Genomic DNA, 25,218 nt, shown 5'->3' on the forward strand with positions numbered 1-25,218 from the left:
GTTATTTTAAGACATGACTGAGCTTGCATATGACATTGAGACTCACTGAGAGTGCAAAAAAATTCATTCTTTTATTAGAAATGCAGTTTAATAGCGCAAACTCTCCATGAACGTATTGGAGAGCTTTAGATGAGCGCCAGTTACATTACTAAAAGGACACTTTCATTTATTTCTAAGTGTAGCACTGTTGGCAGCTGCACGAGAAATATATGTGAACTTATGCATAGCCTGCAGAGGGGACATTTTTCTGGCAGACGCCAATACAATATTAAGGCGATCATTGTAGTCTTCAAAGAGAAAAACAAAGTGGCTGCTAGAGGTACTTCAGGTGCCTCCTTGTGACCCGCCTTAGGCATTCTCTGCTACACTTGGAGCACGGCGCGGCTGAAGTTGCTAAATTAAGTAAAACAATGTGTGGTTCACTGTGACAGTTGTTCCCCTTATACTCAGTCAGGCAGCGCCCTTCCGACCTTATAAGCACACGCCTGCAGTTAACTTTATGCCAATGTAGATCACGCTCGATATCACTGCATGCTTTTCTTTCCTCGCGCCTCCACCTTCACTTCCTTTCTCCTTCTGAGGTCTTTAATCTGCTACTTTCTTCCCCCCAGTGCAGAGCTGCCTCACTTTATCGGGACGGAACATTATGCTGATTAATTGGCCAGCCAAAACACACGCACCCTGGAGATGGTGGAATTGAAGAGCCTTTCGTGCCCTTTTGCGATGGAGGGAGCGTTCTTCAGCAGAAATACTGATTAATAATCCCGGTCACAAAGAGCTTTGCACCTTCAGCATTTGAACAAGGAGGCGGCTATTTCTCTTTCCAAAGTCAAAAGTCGTTTTAACCCCCGCATTCACTCTGAAGTCCCAGCACTGATGTGGTGCAACTTGATATGTGCAGTGCTCATGCTGCCCGCAATTAACTTACAAGGGAACATTTAAGTGTCTTTTTACAATTATGAAAGGTATACTGCAGCGACGATGCGGAGGCACCACTGCAGTTTAAAAAAAATGTGCACAACGGGCTAAATTAATCCCGAAAAATAGCAGTGATAAGAGCCCGCGCTTTCTGCACCCACAATGAAGCTGCATTAGCGAAGGTCCGTCAGCAGGCAGACATTAAAGTTCTATTACAATATTTCAGTGCAATCTGTATGCAAGCAGGGAATAATAACACTAGCAGTGCTATGGGGGGCGCTATGGCAGTGCTTTAATTTTACCTCAAATGTAATCATGGCCCCGCTCGTGGCGTCCCGAAGTTAAACTGCTTGCTGAGAGTAATGACGTTTCACTAACTAGCCAATCACTGGCTAGAGCCCAGTGAAGTCATGGGCTGCTAGCCAATCAGAGGGCTTCAAAGGCTCCAAAGGCTCTCTGCAAGCGTTTATGATTGGCTGTGAGCCCTAGAGTGCCCACAGCCTATTTTATTTACGTGATTTAATGTCTACTTGTCCGTCTGACAAAATAGACATTAAATCTTGTTGCCCATCAATAAAAACAACATGGTTCGGGCGTCGGGTGATAGGATTCCCCCACCCCTAACTCTAAAATATTGTTACTTGCCTGTTGCACTGGTTCTACAACTTGGTGTATTTCACAGACCCTCAGACAGCTGTTAAAACTGCCCGAGGATGGAAAGACAATTAGCTGTTCACAAAATACAACAGCTGTGCAATTGATCTGACGGTGGTGTCTAGTCCAGAAATACTCCTTTTATTATCTGACATATGTTTCGGATTCTAGATCCTCCCTCTCGTGATGCCCACAAATAGTTTTTCAACTTTTAACCACATCAGAGCGGCACAGATTGCTGCGCTGTGCTGAACGTTCTAATGAGCCAACGGGCTCATGACGGAACGGTTCCGTCATGAGCACAGGCCAACCGACGCTCATGACGGAACGGTTCCGTCAATAGCATCAAAGGAGTTAAGACTAGAACTACAGATTACTCCAGATCTAGCCACAGAGCAGCACAATATTCAAACATTCAAGTCTTTGAAAGGTACTAATGCAAATAAATGAGTAACGAATACTTTATTCCGTATTCTTTTGTTGGTGTTATTAGCTGTTACTAATTTGCAGAACAGACGCTCAAATAGAAACAGTCATAATGTTTATTCTTTTTCTTTTGAAAGATTGATTGAGGTAAACCAAAAAATCGCTATGCTTCAGAGACCGTCACTAGTAAAGCCAACACCTGGGAGACCTGAATATCAAATGCCTGGACAGAGAGGTAGGAATTGTATATGTTCTATATTTGTTGCCATAGGTGTCTGGATACAGCATGCCTTCCTGTTCAGGGTATCTTCTCAGTCCCACAACCTCCCATTCCTTAACGTTTTGAAACATTTTATTCTCCAGTGCTTCAACCATGTCAGTTTTTTGCTAAGACCATGACAACCTCACCTGTCTAGTATTGGACTGGCCACCATCCTTACATTCTCATTTGACACAGGCCTGTCTTTTGAACCCCAAAACATGCTTTTACTCAAACCATATACTAGAATGTGTTACTACTCCATTAATTCATGCCTCTTTTTAGGGCTCGCGCAGCGAGGATCTCCTTTGTAGGGGGTTTCAAAATGTACCTAGAAATTGCACATGCTCATGCATGTGCTTTTTTTTTTTTTACAGGATTGGCTTGTGAGTGCATGTATTTCACAAACACATCACACAATAGGCCAAAGGCAGGCGCATTGCTCTGCCCATGGCCTATTGGTGTCTGTTATGAGCACCAGCCGTCAAGTGGTTTCAATTATCCTGCCCAGACACGGGCGCGATAATTGAAGCCACGTGTTTCCCTGTGGCGCGCACACCACTCCCAGGCTGCTTCTTTTTTGGATCCATTTCACGGGGAAGCAAGTAAATGAAAGAACCGCTGCCGTCTAGTTGTACTTTCACACAGATTCATAGAAATAGGACATAGAATACTGGGAGTTTTGAACAATCGCTGTACTGACAGGCATTCTTCCATTTACACAAACCACAATTAATATAGTGCCCTTTAGAGTGACATATCCTCCATGAAAAGCTTTATGGAGTTCAGTAACTGGGGGTTTCCTATTAATTTTTATTATATCAGTGTACGCAACCTAATTGACCTCACAGCCTATAAATTACATCACACTCGCGAGCTCCAAACTATTATTGCCAAGCCCTTACGCAGCACAGGAGGACTCAATTATGAGACACGGTTAACCTACATTTTGCAGCAAGAAATGTGGAATTGTGCTGCGCAATTTTTCTAGGAATCTGCCAATTATGCAGCACACAGTGCAATATGTGGATAGTGTTGAAAATCCATAATTATGCGGGAAATGCCCAGCGTCCCAGAAATGTAGCATTATAAATAGCAAAGGGAGGGATAGAGCAAGTGTCCGCCCCATTCAAACACTAAAACAAGTACGTCATAAGCAGTAGCAGTGAAAGCTTTCATCACACAAAACAACACGGGCACCGCACAATGAAAATGCAGTACAGGCCACAACAATTCTGTACATCCTCAAAACACCAAAACAGTACGACATTGGCAGCAGCAAAGTAACCTCCTCATGCACAGAATACAGCATGGGAATGCAGTTGAAGCTTGACCATGCGCAAAGTACAGCACAGACAAGTTCAGTTCCTCCAATTCCTCACAGGGTTTCTATCAATTATGTAGTGAGGTCGCCAGCGTCAACATACAAACCACTTTAACTCGTAATACTAACTCGAGGTATTTCATTTGTTAATGCTCACTTCTAGCTTTTAGAGATTAGGAGGCAGCGCCCCCAAGTGGAGTACAGCTGCAGGTGCTTCCTATGTCCGGCCGAATGGTTGTGTTGCTAGGGTTATCTGAATGTTGGTGGCTATGTGGTTAGGACTAGGAGTACATGTGTAAACGATAATTCATGCTTAGCTATGGAGGCAATGGTTGTACTGCACATTAATACTACAATCTACCTTAATATTTCGTACACCAGAGCATCATGAGCAGAAACTAGGCACAGCCTCTTCAATGGGCATAGCTCTCTGTCACTAGTGCACAATGGAGAAGCATTTGACCACCGGAATGCATGGGCACCTTTATAAGGCCCTTTACACTCTTTAAAGAGGAACATGAATGTGGTGTTCAGGAAGAGATGTTGATCCTCTTGTTACACCTATAATAGACACAACATATCTCAACGCCAATACCGTTTGCTCTTGGCTAAGTAGGGGTTAGAACATTCGTTCATGCCGTCTAGGGAAATGTTTCACCTCACTGGCATGAACACCCTTTTACCGAAATAGCAATTTGAAGAGGACCAGTTAGCTTTTGCAGTGAGTGCCATTGGTTTCAAAGTAACTTTTGGTCAATTTGAGCTAGAAACCTTTTTTTATGGACACCTGCAATTTATGAAGAAGTCAGTCAATGAAACAGCAACAGTGGCGTCTCTAAAACAGGTGCAGAAAAGACATTGTGCAGCAACAATGACGTCACTATATGTAGTTTTTAGGGCCACACAATGGGCTACTCATAAAAATAGTCAATCTTGGAAGAGTTGCGTAAAACATAAATATCTATACATTCACTGAAAAAAAACAACCATTTTCAATGCAATAGGTCTCGCATTATTAAAGTTTCAGCTATTGGTGTTGCATTATTTATCAATGCCAATAGCTCAAACTTTAATAATGCAAGACTTATTGCATTGCAAATGCTTGTTTTCATCCCAGACGGCATGGCCCTATCCTTGCAGAGGTCTGATCCCCTCTCTGAGTGGGATCACTTCTAACCTATGAAACTCTCTCCTTATCGTTCTGAGAAGACCACTCACTCATTTGAAGATACACCATTTTCTAGAAGCAAATAGCCTATCTTTGTCTATAGGTTATCATAGCACTGCAATATTAGAGTGCACCTATCCTTAAAACCCACAACCTTATCATGATTTTCAATGTTCTTCATCTGCCATGAAACTGTGTCTAATATTTAAATGTTTTACATGTTTTGTTCTGAAAAATCACTAATATTCTGGAATCCACAAAATTCCGAACGCCCAGTATTGTCCCACTTGTGCCTGTAAAAACACTGTGCTACTTGTGTGGTTGGGCCTCGAGTTGCGGGGGATAGCCATTAAACTTTAGGGTAATCAAAATGGTTTTCATTGCATGCTCTTGCCAATGAGATCCAGGATTCTGTTAAAGGTAATTACTTGCTGTTCTTGATTTTATTGTTACCTTTTTGGTAAGTGATTTTTTTTTTAATTAGGGCTCCTGGTTTTATGGTATTTATTTTGTAAATTTTTCCATCAGTATTTATCCATATTTATTTTGTTCCTTAAGAAGAAATGGAGTGATAACATTTTATACTTCCACATTTATTTAACTGATACACTCGCTCACACTTTGATGCCTGTTGTATTTGAGCAAATTAAGCAGCCAATGTAGCAAAACATTACACCCTCGGGCAAATATTAGCATTATATACAAATATATGTTAAAATATACCCTGCATTTAACCACATCGCTGCGGCGGCTATTCCGCCGCAGCACTAGAAGGGCGGGGCGGCCGCATGCTGGTGACAGAACTGCTCCGTCACCAGCCGCGGTTGGGCTGTGCTCGTGACGGAGCGGTTCCGTCATGGCCCCGCCCACCTAATAGAACGCGCCGCGCAGGCCCGGCGGCCGGGCCATGACGGAACCGCTCCGTCATCAGCACAGCCCAACCGCAGCTGATGACGGAGCGGCTCCTTCATCAGCATCGAACCGGTTAAGGAAATCTCATTCTTGTTTTTTAACTCACATGCTGTCTATCTGGTCAGCTGCTGGCCAGGAATTCATGAAGGGCAGCATGAAAAGTCACTTGCAAGAAGCACAATCTTCTGTATTTTTCCGCATTTCAAAATAAAAAGACTGGAAACACATTTTTTTCTGTCTGTATTTATCTGTAAAAATCAGTGAAAACGAAAAGCTGGGAGCCCTAATTGGAATTAATGTCTTACATTTGTAAAAGGTTTTTTTCTAATGGATAAAAACGAGTGTTTTATATTTTACTAAGGTCCCCGAAGCAGAGATGGCTCTTTTGGGCCCTCTCCTGTGAGTGGGGGTGCACCATCACCACCTCTTATGATGGAAGTTTCGGGGCGTCCCTCTTCTACGAACCTTAACCGGGGAAGGGAAGCTCCTAGAGGTGAGTTGAACAATTATGCTTTTTTATGGGTTTTTAAATGGTTGGTGTCAGCAAAGGAACTGTAGATGTAGGTTATATATGCGGCAAAGTTCTCAGAATCTAGCAAGGAATTCTTAGACCATGCTCACATGATGCAATTGATGTGTTTCTTGTTACTATGGCCACATTTTTAATATTTTTACTGAAAACTTTGATTTCCCTCAATCCTGTCTTGCATTGTACTCAAAACACTGCAGCAAAACTTCATAAATTATGTATAAATGCAGCTACTTTACTAGAGTGGTTCCATCTGCTGATCAATATAGATTTTCTTTCCTATCAGTCAAACAAAAATATTATGCCATTACCACTAAAAGCTTTTCTTAGTCTACTTATGCTTGAATATTACAGACCCATAATAAAGATGTCTATCCTCCCAGAAATCATTGATGTGGGTGAAATTTAGAACCACAAGCCCGAAATTTAGAACTGCAAGCCCGTCTTGAACTCTGTCGTTATTTAAATAGGATTCTGACCCAATGGCATAACTGTAATTGTGTTCTGTGAGAACTGCGGGTTATTCTAGGCACAGCCACCAGTGAGGACAGTTTTTTCCAGACATTCAGCCTTGCCCAAGGTCTTGCTCTGCATATCCAGGTAGACGTGGACTCACTTCTTGCAAACAGTGAGGTGGAAGTGAGGTGCCTTATGAAGAGCTAAGACAAGGATTGTACCACAGGGCCATTGGACAAACAAGCGTCAAAAAGAAAAAATTTATTATTTTACGCTTAATGTGCCTGAATAAATACATTTTCAAAGAGAAGTGGTAAGAGGCAGAGGAAATCCATCAGGCAGTGTCACATCCACAGAGGAAGAAAATAATCGGCGAGGAAACAAACATAGATTGTCCAAAATGATAGTTTGTCTTTCTGCACTTGCAGTTTTGGTCCTATATGTGTAGCACTAAATGCGTGCTGGAGGGTGATTGAGGACTAGTTATGAAGAACAGACTGGATTTTAGAGGGGAAAATCAGTAGACCGCCTCTCTCCAGGGGGTACATGTAAAAAAAATTGTAACAATCAGTGGCCTGCAATTACCAGTCATCCAATGGCCTTCAGCAAAGCCTAAGCTCTGCTATCGAACACCTCTTACATTGTGAATACCTTGAGTAACCTTAAAGATCGTGCAGTCCTCTGGAGGAAAGTGCAAGGCAAGCCGGAAGAGCAATTATGGTTAGGTCTTCTATCAATGCATGCATATCTCCAATGCATGCATATCTCCAAGCCCCCGGTTTTAGGATGATGTTCACCTGTCCCTTATGGAAGACAGGATTCAAATTGTGATAAGGTTAGAAGATTCTGTTACAGTTACATGAATAGATTGCATGTGTTGTAGTTGAGAATTAAAGCTTCTAAAACAAAACCTTTCTATTCTAAGATTTTTCTCCTAATTGCAGGGGGTATTCTACTGTTTGTTACTTTTATGAATAGCTTCTTAAGAAAAGTATTGTTAGACATAAGTCAAAATTAAATATTTAAAACCCTAATAATTTTGTTGTTATCCTATTCAGGTGGCATGGATGTCCATTCAGGTCCAAGACAACCACCGGAAATGTCTGGAAGAATGTCTGCTCCTGGTAGGTAGCACAGGAATAAGATCTCTGTCCATCTAGCTTACATTAGTTGGGTAACTTAAGTAAAGTTGCCTGTTCTTGTGTGTTATGGCGCATAAAGAAGTGTACAGATTTAATTGCCTTCATAGTATGTAACTGATTTCTCTTTTTATGTAGCTTTGTAAAAATCCATTCATTGTTCTCCTCCTTTCAGGCCATGTGAAATCCTAAATTTGACTCCCTTTATTTCTGATTTCTGGGACCTTTTAAGTCCATATCAGTATCAAGGTAATGTTTATTTAGACCGTGGTCTTTAACCCCTTCGCTGCGGCGGCTATTCTGCTGCAGCGCTAAAGGGGAGTCTGGGCCGCGCGGCGCTCCCGTGCTCGTGACGGAACCGCTCCGTCACGAGCCTCGGGTGAGCTGTGCTCGTGACGGAACTGTTCCGTCACCAGCACAGCCCACCCGAGGCTCATGGTGGAACGGTTCCGTCACGAGCATGGGAGGGGTTAAACAATGATAAAAACGATTGCAGTTTAAAACATTCTACAGCATAATTTATCAAAAGTTTGCAAAATAAATACATAGTTTAAAATAGGGTGGCAGTGGAGACTGATCTTCTTAAAGCGACCTTGCCCTTTAAAAAGTTATATACACTTAAAACGAACCTTTCCTCTTAAAAAGCTATATAATTCATCTATATATAACATTTCTCAAAGTTCTTGCTCATATGCTTTTAGGAAACTTTGTATTACCTTTATATAGTTCCCTAATGCAATTGCAATTTCAATAGTAGGCATTTTTTATCTAAGTAGGTTGACCGCCTGAGCCCGCGTTCTTGTATCATATTTTAAAAATAATGGACGAAGGTATAGTTTACACTGCTCTAAAATTATTGTGCAGTCTAACAGGATGTGCACCATGTCACCTTTTGTACCCAGCCTGCACTTACAAAACCCTTTGTGGTCCAACAGTTTTATTTTTAATTCTTCATTTACCAACCATGGGTTTATGCCGGTTCGCAATCTTCGTATCTCCTGTCTGTACCAATGGTTTGGTAAGATATCCAGGTAAGGGAACAAGTTTTCATTAGACCATGACTCCATCATGAACTGTACAGATTTTTTCTCGCCCAGATATTCCATGTCTGTTCTTCTAGACACTTCTTGCCCATGATATTTCAACTCATTTTTGGTACATTCTATTCGTAAGGATTCTTGGCAGATTTCAACCTTCATCATTTTCTTCCTATTCGCTTTTGCCCACTTTAAATTACTGGATTGGATCTCTCATCTGCACCATTGAGATACTCTCTGGCCATTCTCATTAACCAGGCGTTTCCAAAATCTAATCAAAGCTATTTGGGCTTGAACCCCCCCAGGCTGTTAATGTATCGCTTGTATCATTGATGACCGTGGCAGAGTTAGCATGGTTTTCAGGCATTTTCCTTCCTTCCTCCAGGTCCCAGTCGCCTTTACCGCTCAAATAAAGGACTTCTGCACCATAGAGTACTTGTGGGGGTATCATTGCGCTGAACGCCTTTAACAGCGGTCGGTGGGACATATCTCCGTAATCGCGGTTAAAATTATTTAGACCACAGATCGATGTGAGGGCTTTCGCTTTCTGAGCCTCAGGATGCGCTTGCCACTTTAGGGATCTATCAAACCACATCCCTAAATAGCGATATTCATTGACTGATTCCAATTGCAAGTCGCCTAAAAAACAATTAAACTGGATATCTTTTTTTCCAAAGCATAACAATTTTGTCTTTTCCAAGTTTGTTAAAAATGTTCTTTCACAGTATTGTCTAAAAGAGTTTAACTTTCTTTGGAGGCCCAGTTCAGTCTGGTCTAAAATGACCAAATAGTCAGCATACAGTAGACAGGGCACTTTTTCACCATCCATTCTTGGGCTTGCTCTTCTTTCAACCTCGAGACAGGCAGGTAAATCGGATAGAAATATAGAAAGTAGCTGGGGGGCCAAGACGCAGCCCTGTCTTAGGGCGTTTTCAATTGGTATTTTTGGTGTCAGTGACCCCTCAGTATCTTTAATTACTTGTGCCCAGTTACCTCAATGTAATTCTTTTATTATAGCCAGCAGGTCTTCCGGTATTTTTTTTATTTACAAGAGTTTCCCAAAGACAGTTCAGAGTCGAACGCTGCACGAAAGTCAACGAAACAACAGCAGAGCTTACCATTTTGTTCCGTCGACTTGTGTGCTATTGCACATAGGGCAAAACAGTGGTCTACTGTAAAGTGCCCTTCTCTAAAACCCCCCTATTCAGTGGGTACGATTGAGAACTCCTCTACCCAAACATTTAGCCTATTCAGGACTATTTTTGAGAATACTTTTTCTCCTATGTCTAGCAGATTGATCAGCCTATAATTTTGTGGCGCATCCACGCTACCTTTTTTATGGATTGGCCTGATTACAGAGCTCTTCCAGTTCATTGGGTTCTCCCTTCTGTTAATATTATTTGGAACAAATGGGAAAAAGAATCTCGCCTACCACTTTATCTGTGATTCAAGTATTATTGCTGGGAGATTGTCTGGTCCTGCTGCTCGGGTTAAATTCAGATTCATTATTGTGTTTTCTACATTCTGTTGAGAAAAATCTGATTTGAAATCTTCTGTTAGCACTTGGTAGGTCCCTGAGGTCGGGGTCTTTGTTTCTCGCCGTGGTCCCTCCCCCGCCAGGTGCCGATCGCCCCCAGCCTCCCCGGGCGCTGGCTCCACCCCCCCTGCTGGGTGTCTGGACTCCCTCATCCCGGACCTCCCGACCTCCAAGTGCGAGGGTCCGGACATCAAAGGGCACCAGACCTATAACTGGGGCAGCTCCAGAGCAGGAAGGCAGTTGTATCCTGGAGTCGAGAGACACTGTGAAGAACTCATCCTTGACGGACAGTTGGCGCTGCCGCAGCCCTGCCTTGTGAACTGTCGTCCTGCCTGCTGGCGCTGCCGCGGCCTTCTGCAACCTTCATCCTCGTCGGGACCTGCTGGCGCTGCCGCGGCCCCCTTGCAACCTTCATCCTCGTCGGGACCTGCTGGCGCTGCCGCGGCCCGTTGCAACCACCATCTTCGTCGGGACCTGCTGGCGCTGCCGCGGCCCGTTGCCACCTACGACCTCCTCGGGACCTGCTGGCGCTGCCGCGGCCCGACCTCCTAGAACGCCGAGCTCGAGGATTGTGAGCTAACCATCATTTCATCGCAACTACCAGATTGGTAACAAGACTGTCCCGCTACCCCCTTTCCCTTCAAAGAGACTAGAATCGAGGGGACCCCTGAGTCCAAACCTCCTTGTACCATTCCACCGTACCTCAAGATTTGCCTATAAAGAACGCTAAACCTTATCTTTGTGTGGTGTCCATCTGTGGGGGGGAAGTTATTTGTCTGTACGATCGCTGGAGACGGCTCTCCCCGGAGACCTCTCCCCTTGTCCTCGGCCGACCCTCCAGGTCCCGTCTAACATTGGTGGCCAGCGGCGCGATCCGAACCAACGCGTACCGTACAGAGAGTAACTCATCCCACGACTAAACCACAATGTCAACCAAAGAGAGCGGATCCACAGAGAAATTCCAGATGGAGAAGTTAGAAGAGTACAGCCATCGAGAGTTAAAACAATTTTGCATAAAACTAGGCATTGCTACCACCGGTCTGAGCACGAAAGACGACTTCAAGCACGCCATAGAATCTTGGGCGGAAACCGGGGCCGTCAGACCCCGGGACCGAAACTTCGAAGCACCAGAGACCAACACCACTCCTCCCGAAGAAAGGAGAGCGGGTCTCTCGCAGGAAGAGATCCAAGAACGAGAAAAAAACAGACTACACGAATTAGAGTTGGCACGGCTCAAGTTGGATGGAGAGCTGAAACTAGCGGAACAAAAACTGAACTTAGAACACTTACGGCTCCGAGAAGAGCGGGAGGAAAAGCAAAGACAAAGAGAACTCGAAGAAAAAAGAATGGCATACGAACACGAGCGCAAGCTAGCTGAAATAGAACTACGAAAGCAAAACAAAGAACTAGGGGTGCCCGAGCAACCGCGCACCCCGGGCGCTACGGAACAAAAAGTCCACATCCCCAAGGACGTCGTCCGAGAATATTATCGGAACGACGACATACAACAGTGGTTCAAGGCCTATGAGATCGCCATGACCTCCCACCGGATCGATCGAAGTGACTGGGGAGCCGGTCTATGGGGGAGGTTCGTCAATGAAGGCCGCGATGCCCTGCTACAGCTCCCGGATCATCAGATGACGTCCTATGATCACATGAAGGCCGCCCTCCTCACTCGATATGGGCTCACACCCGAGATGTACCGCCAGAGGTTCCGCGACTGCACCCGGATCCCGGGTACAACTTGGGTGGAATATGTGAACTATTTTAGCCGAGCCTTCGAGGGATGGATCAAGGGTAGTCATGTAACCACCTACGAGCAACTCTTCAACCTCATTGTATGGGAGCACCTCTCCAACAACTGCTTCGTCGAGCTCAGGCAGCACCTCCTCGACAGTAAACTGACTGACCCTCGGCAGCTTGCCGCTGAGGCTGACCGTTGGGAGAGCACCCGAGTGGCCCGGAGTGGGCCAAACGAGCAGAACCGAAACAACCAAGGTCACCATCGTCCCCGAGGAGGAGGAGGAGGCCAGGGCCGGGGCAGAGACGCCGTCCCGGCAGCTCCCGTCAACAACACCCCGCCCTCGGCTGGGCGGGGGAACCCTCCGATGCGCCCAGGGTTCCGAGCCAATGTCACGTGCCATCGGTGCCAGAGGGTCGGACACTATGCCAGCGACCCGAACTGCCCAAAGAACCAGACTCCCGGGCCCGCCAGGTCACGGCCGCCGCCCTAGGAGAAGAACAAACTTCCGAAGAGCATGAAGAATACGAGCAGGAGCAGCCCGAATGGGAACCTGCCGCCCTGGTCCTGGCTTGTCTAGGGGGAAGAGACATGATCCCGCGGGTCCCCCTACCCGCAAACACCAGGAAATACAGCAAGTGGGTAAACCTAAACGGACGCAAGGCCGAAGCCCTGCGTGACACAGGAGCCAGTGTGACGGCCGTCCGCTGTCACCTGGTGACCCCAGAACAAATCCTGCCAAACGTCCTCTGCCCTGTCCGATCAGCTGACAATTCTGAGAGCCTGTGTCGGATGGCCTGTGTCCCCTTTGAATGGGGAGGAGTGTCCGGCATGCTGAAAGTGACTGTCCGCGATGATGCCCCCGTGGACTGCCTCCTGGGAAACGATCTCGAGAGTTCCCCGTGGGCGGCCGTTGAGAGAAGAGAACACCTGGGGATGCTGGGCCTCCCGGACTGGGCGTGCGTAACAACCCGGTCCATGGCCGCCCGTGCCATCCCCAGACCCGAAGAGCCCGAATGGCCAGCACCTCCTCCCCCGATCACTCCAGAGGAAGACACCGTCCGCCCTGACCCCCCAGAACAAGCCCAGGAAGAGCCCGCTCAGCCTCAGGACCTTCCAGACCTGGCTCAGTGGCGTCAAGGGGGGGCCCACCCAAGAACAATTCCGGCAAGAGCAAAAGACCTGTCCCTCCCTCGAGGGACTCCGACAGCAAGCCCTCGCCCAGAGCGCGGGAGACACCGCAGGGGCGCACTGGATCTACTGGGACAACGACTTACTGTACAGCGAGCAAAGAATTGCAGAATTGGGGGCCAGTCGGGTGCTGGTGGTACCCCTCCGCTTCAGAGACTTCCTTTTGAACTTGGCACACGATGTCCCCCTGGTTGGGCACCTGGGGCAAGATAAAACCTACAACCGTCTGGTGACCCACTTTTACTGGCCCAAAATGCGAAATGACGTTTCCAATCGCTGCCGGGCCTGCCCCACCTGCCAGGCCAGCGGCAAGAGCGGCCGGAAACTCAAGGCACCCCTGCAACCATTCCCCGTTGTCACCACCCCGTTCGAACGAGTAGGAATAGACATTGTGGGGCCCCTGGACCCCCGAACAGCACAAGGGCACCGATTCATCCTGGTCCTGGTGGACCACGCCACCCGTTATCCCGAGGCCATCCCCCTTCGAACAGTGACAGCACCAGTGGTAGGCCGAGCCTTGATGGGGATCTTCTCGCGAGTGGGCTTCCCCCGGGAGGTAGTCAGTGACCGGGGCACGAACTTTATTTCGAAGTATATGAAATCCCTCTGGCAGCAGTGCGGGGTCTCCTACCGTTTTACAACCCCCTATCACCCGCAAGGAAACGGACTGGTCGAGCGGTTCAACCGCACACTCAAGGGGATGATTATGGGGCTGGAGGAGCCCCTACGCCGCCAGTGGGACGTGCTACTACCGTGCCTCCTCTTCGCCTACCGAGAAGTCCCCCAAAAGACCCTCGGCTTCAGCCCTTTCGAGCTCCTGTACGGACACCCTGTCCGACGGCCTCTCAGCCTAGTGAAAGAAGAATGGGAGATGGCCCCCCTGAAAACCCCTCCAGACGTCTACAAGTACCTCCTGACCCTCCGCAACCAGACCAGGCGATTCAGGGAGATCGCTAAAGCCAATCTGGAGGCCAGTCAGGAGGACATGAAGAAATGGTACGATCAACATGCCTCCTCCATTGAGTTCGAACCTGGTCAGCAGGTGTGGGTGATGTCCCCCACCGAACCTTGTGCCTTGCAAGATAAATGGACAGGACCCTTCAAGGTGGTCGAACGCAAGGGCCCTGTCACCTATCTCATCGACATGGAGTCCCCCCGAAACCCCCTCCGGGTCCTCCACGCCAACAGACTCAAACCGCACTTCGTGCGCTCGGAGCTCAGCCTACTGATGGCTACAGACAGTGGGGCGGAAGAAGACTCCGAGCCCCTCCCTGACCTACTGAGGACCCGTGAGAGGGATGGTTCCGCGGATGTGGTCCGACTCTCCGACGCCCTGACCCCGGAGCAGCGCCAAGACTGTCGGACCCTCCTGTTGCAATTCGCAGACCTGTTTTCCCTCACCCCCGGGGTCACCCCCTGGTGCCTTCACGACGTGGATACTGGGGACAGTCCCCCCTATCCGACACCGGGCATACCGAGTCCCAGACCGGGTGCGCGCCTGCATCCAAGAAGAGGTCACCAAAATGCTCGCCCTCGGGGTCATCGAGCCCTCAGACAGCCCCTGGGCCAGCCCTGTCGTACTGGTACCCAAAGCGGCTGCCCCGGGCACCACCCCCGAGCTCCGGTTCTGCGTCGACTATCGGGGTCTGAACGCTGTCACCCGAACCGACGCTCATCCTATCCCCCGAGCAGATGAACTGGTCGACCGCATGGGGGCTGCCCGCTACCTAAGCATCTTCGACCTGACAGCGGGCTACTGGCAGATCGGCCTCACCCCCAGGGCCCAAGAACGATCCGCTTTCTCCACCCCGGATGGGCACTACCAGTTCACTGTGATGCCCTTCGGTATGAAAAACGCTCCAGCCACTTTTCAACGACTTGAGAACCAGGTATTGGCGGGCCTCGAGGACTTCAACTCCGCCTACCTGGACGATATCGCAGTATACAGCCGCCACTGGTCAGACCACCTCTGCCACCTCCGAGAGGTCCTGCAGGCCCGTCAGCGAGCTGGCCTCACCATCAAGGCCAGCAAATGCCAAATCGGCCAAGGGTCCGTGACCTACCTTGGACACCAAGTGGGGAGCGGTCTGGTGGCCCCTCTCCAACTCAAGATCGCTGCCATCCAGTCCTGGCAGCCCCCCGTCACCCAAACCGAGGTACGAGCCTTCTTGGGGCTCACCGGATACTACCGGAAGTTTGTGAAGGACTATGGCAGCATTGTGGGGCCCCTCACGGAACTCACATCTAAAAAGCATCCCAAAACGGGCAACTGTCAAGCGGCCTTCGAGAAACTGAAGGCCGCCATGTGCACCGCCCCGGTGCTCCAGGCCCCCGACTACAGCCGTGAGTTCATCGTCCATACCGATGCCTCGGACCATGGCATTGGGGCCGTCCTCTCGCAACTCAACTCCGAGGGAGTCGATCAGCCAGTGGCCTTCATCAGCCGACGCCTACTGGCCCGAGAACGGCGCTGGAGTACCAATGCGGATGGCCTGTCCCGCTTTTTCCGCCTCGACGGAGAGAGTCCCCAAGAGGATGGGTGACTCTCCCCGCCTTCAGCTGGGGGGGACGCATGTTGGACAGGCCCCAGAAGGGGGCTCGCTCCCTCCCCGCATGACAGAGCCAGGACACCGACTCCCCGGAAGCCACCCACAGAAGCAACCCGTAGCCCGTCCCCCACGGGACGCCTGCCCCCGAACATCTCCGTATCACCGGCCCGGGCCACCACGAGCCCCATTGCCCGGGCCCAGCCGCCATCTTGGACACTGCACCACGAGGCCGCGTGGCCTCAGCTCGACCCTAACCCTGGGCCTGGCCAGGCCCGACATCCTGGCACCACCATCCACCCAGGAGGTGAACGGACCACTTGGCAGGTCAATGGGAGAGAGGAGTTTCGATGGCTCTCCCCCGCCAGGTGCCGATCGCCCCCAGCCTCCCCGGGCGCTGGCTCCACCCCCCTGCTGGGTGTCTGGACTCCCTCATCCCGGACCTCCCGACCTCCAAGTGCGAGGGTCCAGACATCAAAGGGCACCAGACCTATAACTGGGGCAGCTCCAGAGCAGGAAGGCAGTTGTATCCTGGAGTCGAGAGACACTGTGAAGAACTCATCCTTGACGGACTGTTGGCGCTGCCGCAGCCCTGCCTTGTGAACTGTCGTCCTGTCTGCTGGCGCTGCCGCGGCCTTCTGCAACCTTCATCCTCGTCGGGACCTGCTGGCGCTGCCGCGGCCCCCTTGCAACCTTCATCCTCGTCGGGACCTGCTGGCGCTGCCGCGGCCCGTTGCAACCACCATCTTCGTCGGGACCTGCTGGCGCTGCCGCGGCCCGTTGCCAGCTACGACCTCCTCGGGACCTGCTGGCGCTGCCGCGGCCCGACCTCCTAGAACGCCGAGCTCGAGGATTGTGAGCTAACCATCATTTCATCGCAACTACCAGATTGGTAACAAGACTGTCCCGCTACCCCCTTTCCCTTCAAAGAGACTAGAATCGAGGGGACCCCTGAGTCCAAACCTCCTTGTACCATTCCACCGTACCTCAAGATTTGCCTATAAAGAACGCTAAACCTTATCTTTGTGTGGTGTCCATCTGTGAGGGGGAAGTTATTTGTCTGTACGATCGCTGGAGACGGCTCTCCCCGGAGACCTCTCGCCTTGTCCTCGGCCGACCCTCCAGGTCCCGTCTAACAGCCACCATTCCTGCCAGTCTGGGTCCGATCTGCAGCCGAAGAAAAGTACCTCTGATTTATCCGAGTTGCACTTGAGGCTGTTAAGCTGGAACCAATTAAAAACAGCCCCAAGGCAACCCCGGATACTCTCTCCGTCAAAATCTGCTCCTCTCCCGCAGGTAAAGAGGAGCTGGGTGTCATCGGCATAGGAAACGATCTGGGCCCGAAAGATTCCGCCAGTGCCGCCAGAGGGGTCATAAAGATCTTAAAAAGAGTCGGGCTCAGCACTGAGCCCTGAGGGACTCCGACACCCAGTGACGGCCTCTCGGCGGAGCTGGAGGAGGCCCAGACCGTTTGTCGACGGCCAGCCAAGAATGATCGGAACCAGCTGAACACCGTCCTCCTCAGACCGATCTCATAAAGAGAATGCACAGGAGGTCCCTTTTACTTTCAGTTCTTTTTTCCGGCTCCTGCTAACAGGACCCTGGCATTGAGCTCTCCATTTTTCAAGGGTTTATATTGGATTTAAGTTCACTTTTTGATATATTCTTGGTGTTTTCCTTCTCTCCTGTGTGTATGTCAGGCTTTTTAGGGCTCTAAGATGGCTGCTTTTTTCGACAAATGCCCAGCATGTGGAAGGAAGAAGGCCAAGACTGATCCACACGACGTCTGCATTATTTGTCTCCCTGAAGCACATGTCCCTGAAGACTGTGACATCTGCCAGAACCTCTCTGCAAGAACCCTGAGGGAAAGGCTGAAGATTAGGCTTCAAGGCCTGGAAGAGATACGACTGCAGGCTGCAGGTGGGTCTGGGCAGGCTGGGAAGGTTCCCTCTTCCGTCTGCTGAGGCCTCTGGGGGGCTCCCCAGAGGCAGGAAGACCAGCAAACGGTCCCGGTCTCCGTCGGCATCGATTGCAACGACGACGAGAGGGATGACGACGGTGTGTTCCCCATCTCCCCGGCGCTCCGGGTCGAGACGGCGTGAAGATTCGACGTTGAGGAGCCTGGTTAGGCCTCCGTCGAAAGCACTGTCTACGGCGTCTTCGACGTCAACGTCGAGCTACCGGCGTCGAAGGAGAAGCCACAGGCGTCGGCGCTCGTCGTCGAGGCGATACGGCCGGTCGCCGTCGAGAAGACGGTCGGCGTCGAGGGGATCCTCGGCGTCGAGGACCTCGAGGAAGAGGACGGCGTCGAGGAGTCGTCGACGCTCGTCGTCGAGAATGGAACGGTCGACGTCGCGGAGGCGGCGTTCAGCGTCGAGGAAGGAGAGTTCGACGTCGCGGAGGCGACGTTCGACGCCTGAGTCGCGGAGGCGACATCCGACACCGGAAAAACGACATTCGGAGTCGAGGAGAAATAGGTCAGCGTCGAGGAGTCGTTCTCACTCCCCGAAGCGGCGCAGAAGGAGTTCTGGCGCCGGAAGTCACGCTGAGTCTGGTGGAGGGCGCCGGAGGCGGCGATCACATACTGGAGGGGCTGGTTCGCAGTCCCCTCCCCCGAAGAAGTCACCGGGCTCGGTGTACTCAGTGGTGGGGAGCGCACTCCGGAAACCTACAGATTCAAGGAACATGGTCCGATGGAGGCCACGTATCACATCAATTTCCTGGAACTCAGAGCTGTTCACTTGGCACTGAAGGCCTTTCTTCCGTCCTTTCAGACCAACTCTCTGCTTGTACAGACGGACAATACCACCACGATGTATTACCTCAACAAGCAGGGGGGCTCGAGATCACGCACTCTGTCGCAGGGGGCGCAGGCGATCTGGCACTGGCTTCTGGCCAGAGGACTGACGATAACGGCTACCCATCTGCCAGGTGTGCAGAATGTTCAGGCGGACGCACAGAGCAGACTGATTCAGGAAAACCACAAATGGGTATTAAACGACGAAGTACTAGGAGACGTCTTCGCAAGGTGGGGGACTCCAGACGTAGATCTGTTCGCCACCACCGAAAACAGCAAATGCTGAGACTTCGCCTCCAGGTACTACAGCAGGGGACGCTGGGGAATGCGTTATGGATCAACTGGTCGAACAGCTTTCTGTACGCTTTTCCACCCATTCCCCTTATTCCGGCGGTACTCGTCAAACTGGCCCGGTCCAGGGCTTGGATGATATTTATTGCCCCGGAATGGCCCAGACAGTGGTGGTTCACGGACCTGCTTCACCGGTCTCTCCTTCCTCACATTCAGCTGCCGTGCAGGCCGGACCTTCTCACGAAGTTCGGGGGGCAGATGTTACACCCCAACCTCTCGTCTTTGAGTTTGGCGGCATGGCTCCTGAGATAGTGCAATATGGCCATCTGATTCTGCCCCAAGATTGCATGGACATACTGAAGGAGTCTAAGAGACCTTCCACTCGGACTTCCTATGCTTACAAGGGGAAGGGGTTCTGTATCTGGTGCCAGTCTAAGAACTATGACCCGAAGACGTGCTAGGAAGAAGTCATCCTTCCTTACCTTCTACATTTGGCGCAGCCTGGCCTTAATGTTCATTCCATTAAGGTTCATCTTGCTGCATTGACTGCCTACAGGAAATGCCCTTCACAGACTTCCTTCTTCCAGATCCCTGTGATCAAAGATTTTTTAGAAGGCTTGAAGAAAGTGTTCCCTCCTCCGGCTTCCTTCGCCTTCATGGGAATTGAATGTGGTGCTGTCCAGATAGATGAAGGAGCCTTTTGAACCTATTCATAAGGCTTCGTTGCAGCGCCTGTCCTGGAAGGCAGCGTTCCTCGTGGCCATTACATCGGCCCGCAGGGTGAGTGAAATTCAGGCGTTGTGTTGCCAAGAACCTTATACTGTATTTCATGCTGCTAAGGTTGTTATGCGTACTCACACTAAATTTCTTCCCAAGGTTATTTCTGATTTTCATGTCAACCAGACCATAATGTTGCCTACGTTTTTTCAGAATCCTTCATCTCCAGCGGAAAGGTCTCTACATTCCCTGGATGTTAGCAGGGTGTTGAAATTTTATCTGGATAAAACCCAAGATATTCGTAGGTCAGACCAATTATTTGTCAATTATGGATCGGTCAGGACGGGTCTTGCTACCTCTAAGCAGTCCATCTCTAGGTGGATTGTGTCCTGCATACAGTTGTGTTACCAAAAAGCTAATAAGACCTTAGGGGGTAAGCCTAAGGCTCATTCCACCAGGGGAAAGTCTGCCACGACAGCTTTTCTCCGTAATGTTCCGATTGCAGAGATCTGCAAGGCGGCCACTTGGAAGTCGGTTCATACCTTTGCTAAGCATTACTGTCTGGACACTGATGCCAGGGCAGATGCTCGGGTTGGGCAGGCTTCGCTGCGGAATTTGTTCGCACAATAGTGGTGTTAATTTTCTTTTCTCCACCGCCGGTTTGGTGTGGGGATGGGCTTGCCATTCTACTCACTAGATTATGACTATACACAGAGATCCCCTACTACAGAAGGAGTAGTTTCTGTCCTGTAACTCCAGTTCTGTAGTAGGGGTATCTCTGTTATAGTCATAAGCGCCCACCCTCCTCCCCGGTGGAGATAAATATTCATGTATGAAATGCTTCAGGTCTGGCGTGCTCCGCCTTCAAAAAGAACTGAAAGTAAAAGGGACCTTCTGTGCATTCTGGGATACTGGGAGAAGGTTCTGGAAAGTTCTCTTAAAGGCACAGTATCCTATTTAAGCCACATAATGGCAGCCTATGGGGGCTTGTCTGTCCATGCCTTCCTCTCTATCATTCCAGAGTTTTTTTTACTGGTAGAGGCAAGTTTCTCTATGGAAGAAACTGCGCAGGCTGTGTTGTGTGTGGTTTTGTTTGGTGGAATTTCTAGTTGAAGTACTGGACAGTGTAGCCTGTGGATATAGGCTGCATTATTTGTCTTTAAATTATCTCTTAAGTGTCTTTGCAGTTTCTGCATGATTTGACAACTTAGGAGATTATTTTTGATTGCCGGGGTCCACGCACCTGGTCGGGACTATTCACTAGATTATGACTATAACAGAGGTACCCCTACTACAGAACTGGAGTTACAGGATAGAAGCTACACCTTCTTTGGCTCCAGAGTGATCATTTACTGAATTGTTTACCACTATGTTCAGGATGCTACCCTCTTCCTCATTATCCTTTAGTAGTCTCACCTGTCTCCTACCGAGATCTGCGTGGCACTTTAGGAAGCTTTTTCTTGAATGGACATTTTCCTTTAGTTCACTCTCTGGGATTAATCTTATACCTTCCTGAAGTATCTCACTTGCTGCTTTCCCAATGGCCATTTTTACCAGGTCTGAGTAAAATAGTACTCTTGTAATTTCCTTTCCTTTTGTATTTTCTATAAAGTCCACCTGTCTCAGATCTTTTGAACCTATCCCCCTCAAACTTGGGCATTTAGAGAATGAGAGTAGGATTTGCGCCCTATTGAAGGTGTTCATCTTCCTTAACTTCTTCCCCCTTTGCCCAACTTGCTCCGGTTCAAGGTACAACCATTTGTTACTACCTACCTCTAACCCTTTCTTGGGGGCTTCTAGATCTACCTGTCTGCAGTTTACGCATCCGGTATATCCCATTTTACTTCCTACTTCTGGTTTACCCTTTAGCTGAGTTGCTTCTCCTACGCTATATAACCTCCGAGGATTCCTAGTTTGTCCCCCATAGCCACCCTATGGGGGACAAACCATAGGGTTTATGTTTAGGATTTTGGTTTTTGGTTGCTCTTTTCTTGGGCCCTTGCTACTCTGATTCTTTACTTGTACATTTGGGCCATTCCTCTTAACCTCAACTATAGGAGTCTTGATGGGTACCAATGACAGAGCAGGAGAATTTGAGTTTAACTCTTCCTCCCTTACCTTCCTTTTTCTCTTTGTTACTGCTTTAGTTTCCCTCTTCCTACTTGTCTTTCTTTTCGTTTGACCCCTTGCGTATTCCCCTCTTCTTTTTATCAGCATAGGGCATTTACATATATAAATGTTGTGTGTGGATTCTACTGTATCTCTACCTACGTTCTGTTCTGTGGGCTGGGGGTCAGCTGTCAGTCTTGACATATGTGGCATTTGCCCTCTATTTCTACCAACTCCTCTTCAATCTTTTTTAAATACAGCTTTTGCGTTTTCAGGACCCCATTGTTCAACATTGTTATGTAGTGTAGTTCCTATATTCCCAATAGGCTCTGCGCATTAGAATACTACATCCTATAGATTAGACGTAGGACTGAGGTCGACTAGGTCTCTATCGAATACATTAGACTTAATTGTGAGTGCCAGCTAGGTCAGAGGTGACTATAAACTTTCTCGAATAAACAAGAAGGGATACGTTTCTGACAACCGCATAAACATGACAACTTTGTTTCCCCAAGATAAAACTGATCGTCAGAGTTGTGGAAACAATAGATAGATATTTCACTCAGTCAATCGTGCATGCTTCGTTTCACCAGCGGTGCAGAGAAATAGAAAGACAGGCGTTTTCAATAAAAAGGTTTTATTGAACAGTCTTCTTTCTCAAGCATAAGAAATTAACTGCTACAATCGTAAAACTGGTTGTAAAATATAATGCATACAGTATAAGTAGTAGAATAAAATAATACTGTAGGTGCATTGTATGGTTCCTAAACCATAGATAAATACATACATAAATAACAGAGGCTAAAAGTACTCAACTGGTGCTTCTAAAATATGCCTACCCCAAGGTACCTAACCTAAGCTTAGTACGAGGGAAGAAGTAAGTGAGGTGTAGCATAAATGTAGTATTTTTTGCCAAGAATCTGTCCAAGATTTCCCTTAGGGTCTAATCTGCTCCATACCTTAGTTTAGAATGAAGGTCAGTCTCGGGACTCGATTTCCCAACAACCCGCAAGGGTAGCTCGGAAACACTGGAGCTGAATTTTTCGGCAGGAGAAAAGACAGCGTCTCTCTCAGGGTCGGCTTCCTTCGGCACTTGCTGTAGCAGGATGCGTCGGGCAAGTAGATAGTCGGACTGCTCCAAACCACCGTGTGTTTGATAAGGCAAGTGTGGGCATATTTATACCTTGAAGTTGCCGAGTTTGACGTAAAGGTGGACATAATAATGTCATTAAAGACTCTCAGTTCTTTGAAAACTCCATGAGTTCTTGGACAAGTCAGTTCACGAGCAAGGGAAAGTCCCTGGCTGCTGAAGCAGAGTTTTCCAAGAAATCGTTGTAGATTTTCGGAACTAGTGGAAGTAGCCCTTCCATATTTGGACTGCATGAGCTATGACTAAATATGGTTATGATTCTTATGCCTATATAAGGACATAGTGATTAATACCTATATAAGGGCATGAATCAGGAAATTTACAATAGTGTCCTAAAATTGTTTACAACAGTTACTTCTAGAGTACCCTGGAGGGTTTTCTGCAGCATCAGTAATAAGTCCATCATTGAAGAGGAGGGTGTTGCGGAGATGTCCAAATCCTGGAGGCTATTTCTCTAAGGGGCGGCTGGACTTCCAGTTCTTGGTATTTCCTGCTGGGTTAAAGTTTTTATCCCAATTGAGTGTTGTACTAATCGGTTTGGTGAGTCACCCCAGGCAGAGCTTGGCCCTTGGCTTTCATTTTCCATTAACCCTGATTTCTCTAGTTCAGATACATCCCTTGTGAATAGTTTTGGGGATGATGACAGACGCGGGGCTGTTATTTGTTCATTTTTGCTCTGAAGGGAGTGATTTATTAAAAAAGATTTCTCCATTAAATCCTCCGGAGATACTCCTGTGCCATTCCCAATCGGGCGCTCCTACTCGGTTTCCAGGGATAATGCGGGTTGCTCTACCCTTTTGTAATGTTTCCCTAGAAAGTCCTTTATAGATTTGGATGCTGAGGAACTACCTTTAGATATAGGTGCTGAGGTACAGTCATTTTGCGCTTGCGGGGTCTTTTTGGTGGCGTTTTTATTTTTCTTCTTGAGGTGCCCCTTTACTGTTCCCACTGGGTCTAGCCTGGCTTTCCTGGTTCTCTTCCAAGGTCCTGGTCTTGGACTCCTCTGATAGCTACCTCCTCCCTGGGCTTTCCTCAACAGATTCCTTGCGGGATTTGTGCTTCTTCTTCGGAGCCATCGTCCTTTGATTCAGAACTACTCCTTTTTGCTGGGCACTTCAGCTTCGATATTACTGTGAGAGTTTCTTTTTTAAGAGAAAAGAGTATTTCCTTGCGTAATCCTTACTTCACCCCCTACAGATCCCCCCTAGTCAACCAAGGATAACAATTAGTGGATATTTAGAGGGGCAATGGGGTACTGCAATTGTTCACTCAGACATACACTCACTTACCTTTGTTGTGCCTTTAGCCCGCCATGCCTGCCAAGCTGTGTTTAAGTATCTCTTTATTTGGCACTGTGCACTGACCTGGTGACCTCCCCCTTTCCTTTTTGCTTTCACTGGGGGGGTTGCAACTGGTTGTTCCTTGGTGCTTCCACTCCTGGCCTTGCGCTTCGGAATCTGCCTGGGGCCGGTGCCACTCAGAACTCTATTTCCCCGCCTTCCCATCTTCTGGGGGTTCTTTTCCACCTGCTGCTGCCCTCTCCCGTCGGCTGCTTCCCCCCCGTCGGGTATTGGGCGTGTTCCCCTGTGGTTCGACAGTAGCCCTAATTTTTTTCCTTTTTCCCTTTAGATCCTTTTAGATTTTAGTTCAGTTCGACCTTTGCCTCTGGGGGAAAAGTCCATATGAGCCCACCAAGCACTTCACTGCTTATCAGCCAGCCCTGCGGTGCGTTGCTCTGCACGCGTCCTGCGTCCCGGCTCACTTCTACTTGGCGGCTCCGGGTAAGCTCCAGGTAGGCTCCGGGTGCTCCGAGTGCTGCTGCTGCCGCTTCTGTGCTGGCTCGGCACTCTCTCGATGGGCTTGATGTTCTCAGTGATGATCTCGGTGTTCTGTGAGCTGCGCTCCACGCGCTCGACTCTCCGATTCTCAGCTGGCGATTAGGCAGGTGGGCGGGACGGCAACAACAGGGCTATAGTGATTGACACAAAGAAAATATTTGGCGCCATGAGCTCAAGCATCGAAGGATCTTCTAAGTCTCTCCCGTTTTACCCTCCCTCCCCAGTGTTTTCTCATAATACACACTTGGACCATCAGTGTGCTGATGCATAAACCGCATTTCTGTATGCAACTGTTCTGATCATGATCTTCACTTGCCTAACTTGATGGATGCTCCCATGCCATTATGGGCATTTCCTGTAAATCCCATACTACTCTTACCTTCTGCTGTGCAAGACATATTTTTTCGCCAGTATATTCCTCTTCTAACTGTGCATTTCTTCTCCAAAAATACCCCCTTGAAAAACCAAGCAGGAGTTTG

The 25,218-nt window shown here is 48.8% G+C and overlaps 1 protein-coding gene across 2 annotated transcripts in view; it reads left to right on the plus strand.

The window, feature by feature from the left end:
- MIA3 (MIA SH3 domain ER export factor 3) overlaps positions 1-25,218 on the plus strand; it is a 340,580-nt gene that overhangs the window by 289,490 nt on the left and 25,872 nt on the right. For both annotated transcript variants that reach the window (XM_086927939.1, XM_086927940.1), the window contains exons 24-26: positions 2,136-2,233; positions 6,023-6,154; positions 7,705-7,770. In XM_086927939.1, coding sequence (XP_086784065.1) covers positions 2,136-2,233; positions 6,023-6,154; positions 7,705-7,770 — 296 coding nt within the window. The remainder of the gene's footprint in view (positions 1-2,135; positions 2,234-6,022; positions 6,155-7,704; positions 7,771-25,218) is intronic.

The sequence above is a fragment of the Lissotriton vulgaris genome, chromosome 6 (genome assembly GCF_964263255.1).
Source record: "Lissotriton vulgaris chromosome 6, aLisVul1.2, whole genome shotgun sequence".
In the NCBI taxonomy this organism is placed as follows: Eukaryota; Metazoa; Chordata; class Amphibia; order Caudata; family Salamandridae; genus Lissotriton; species Lissotriton vulgaris.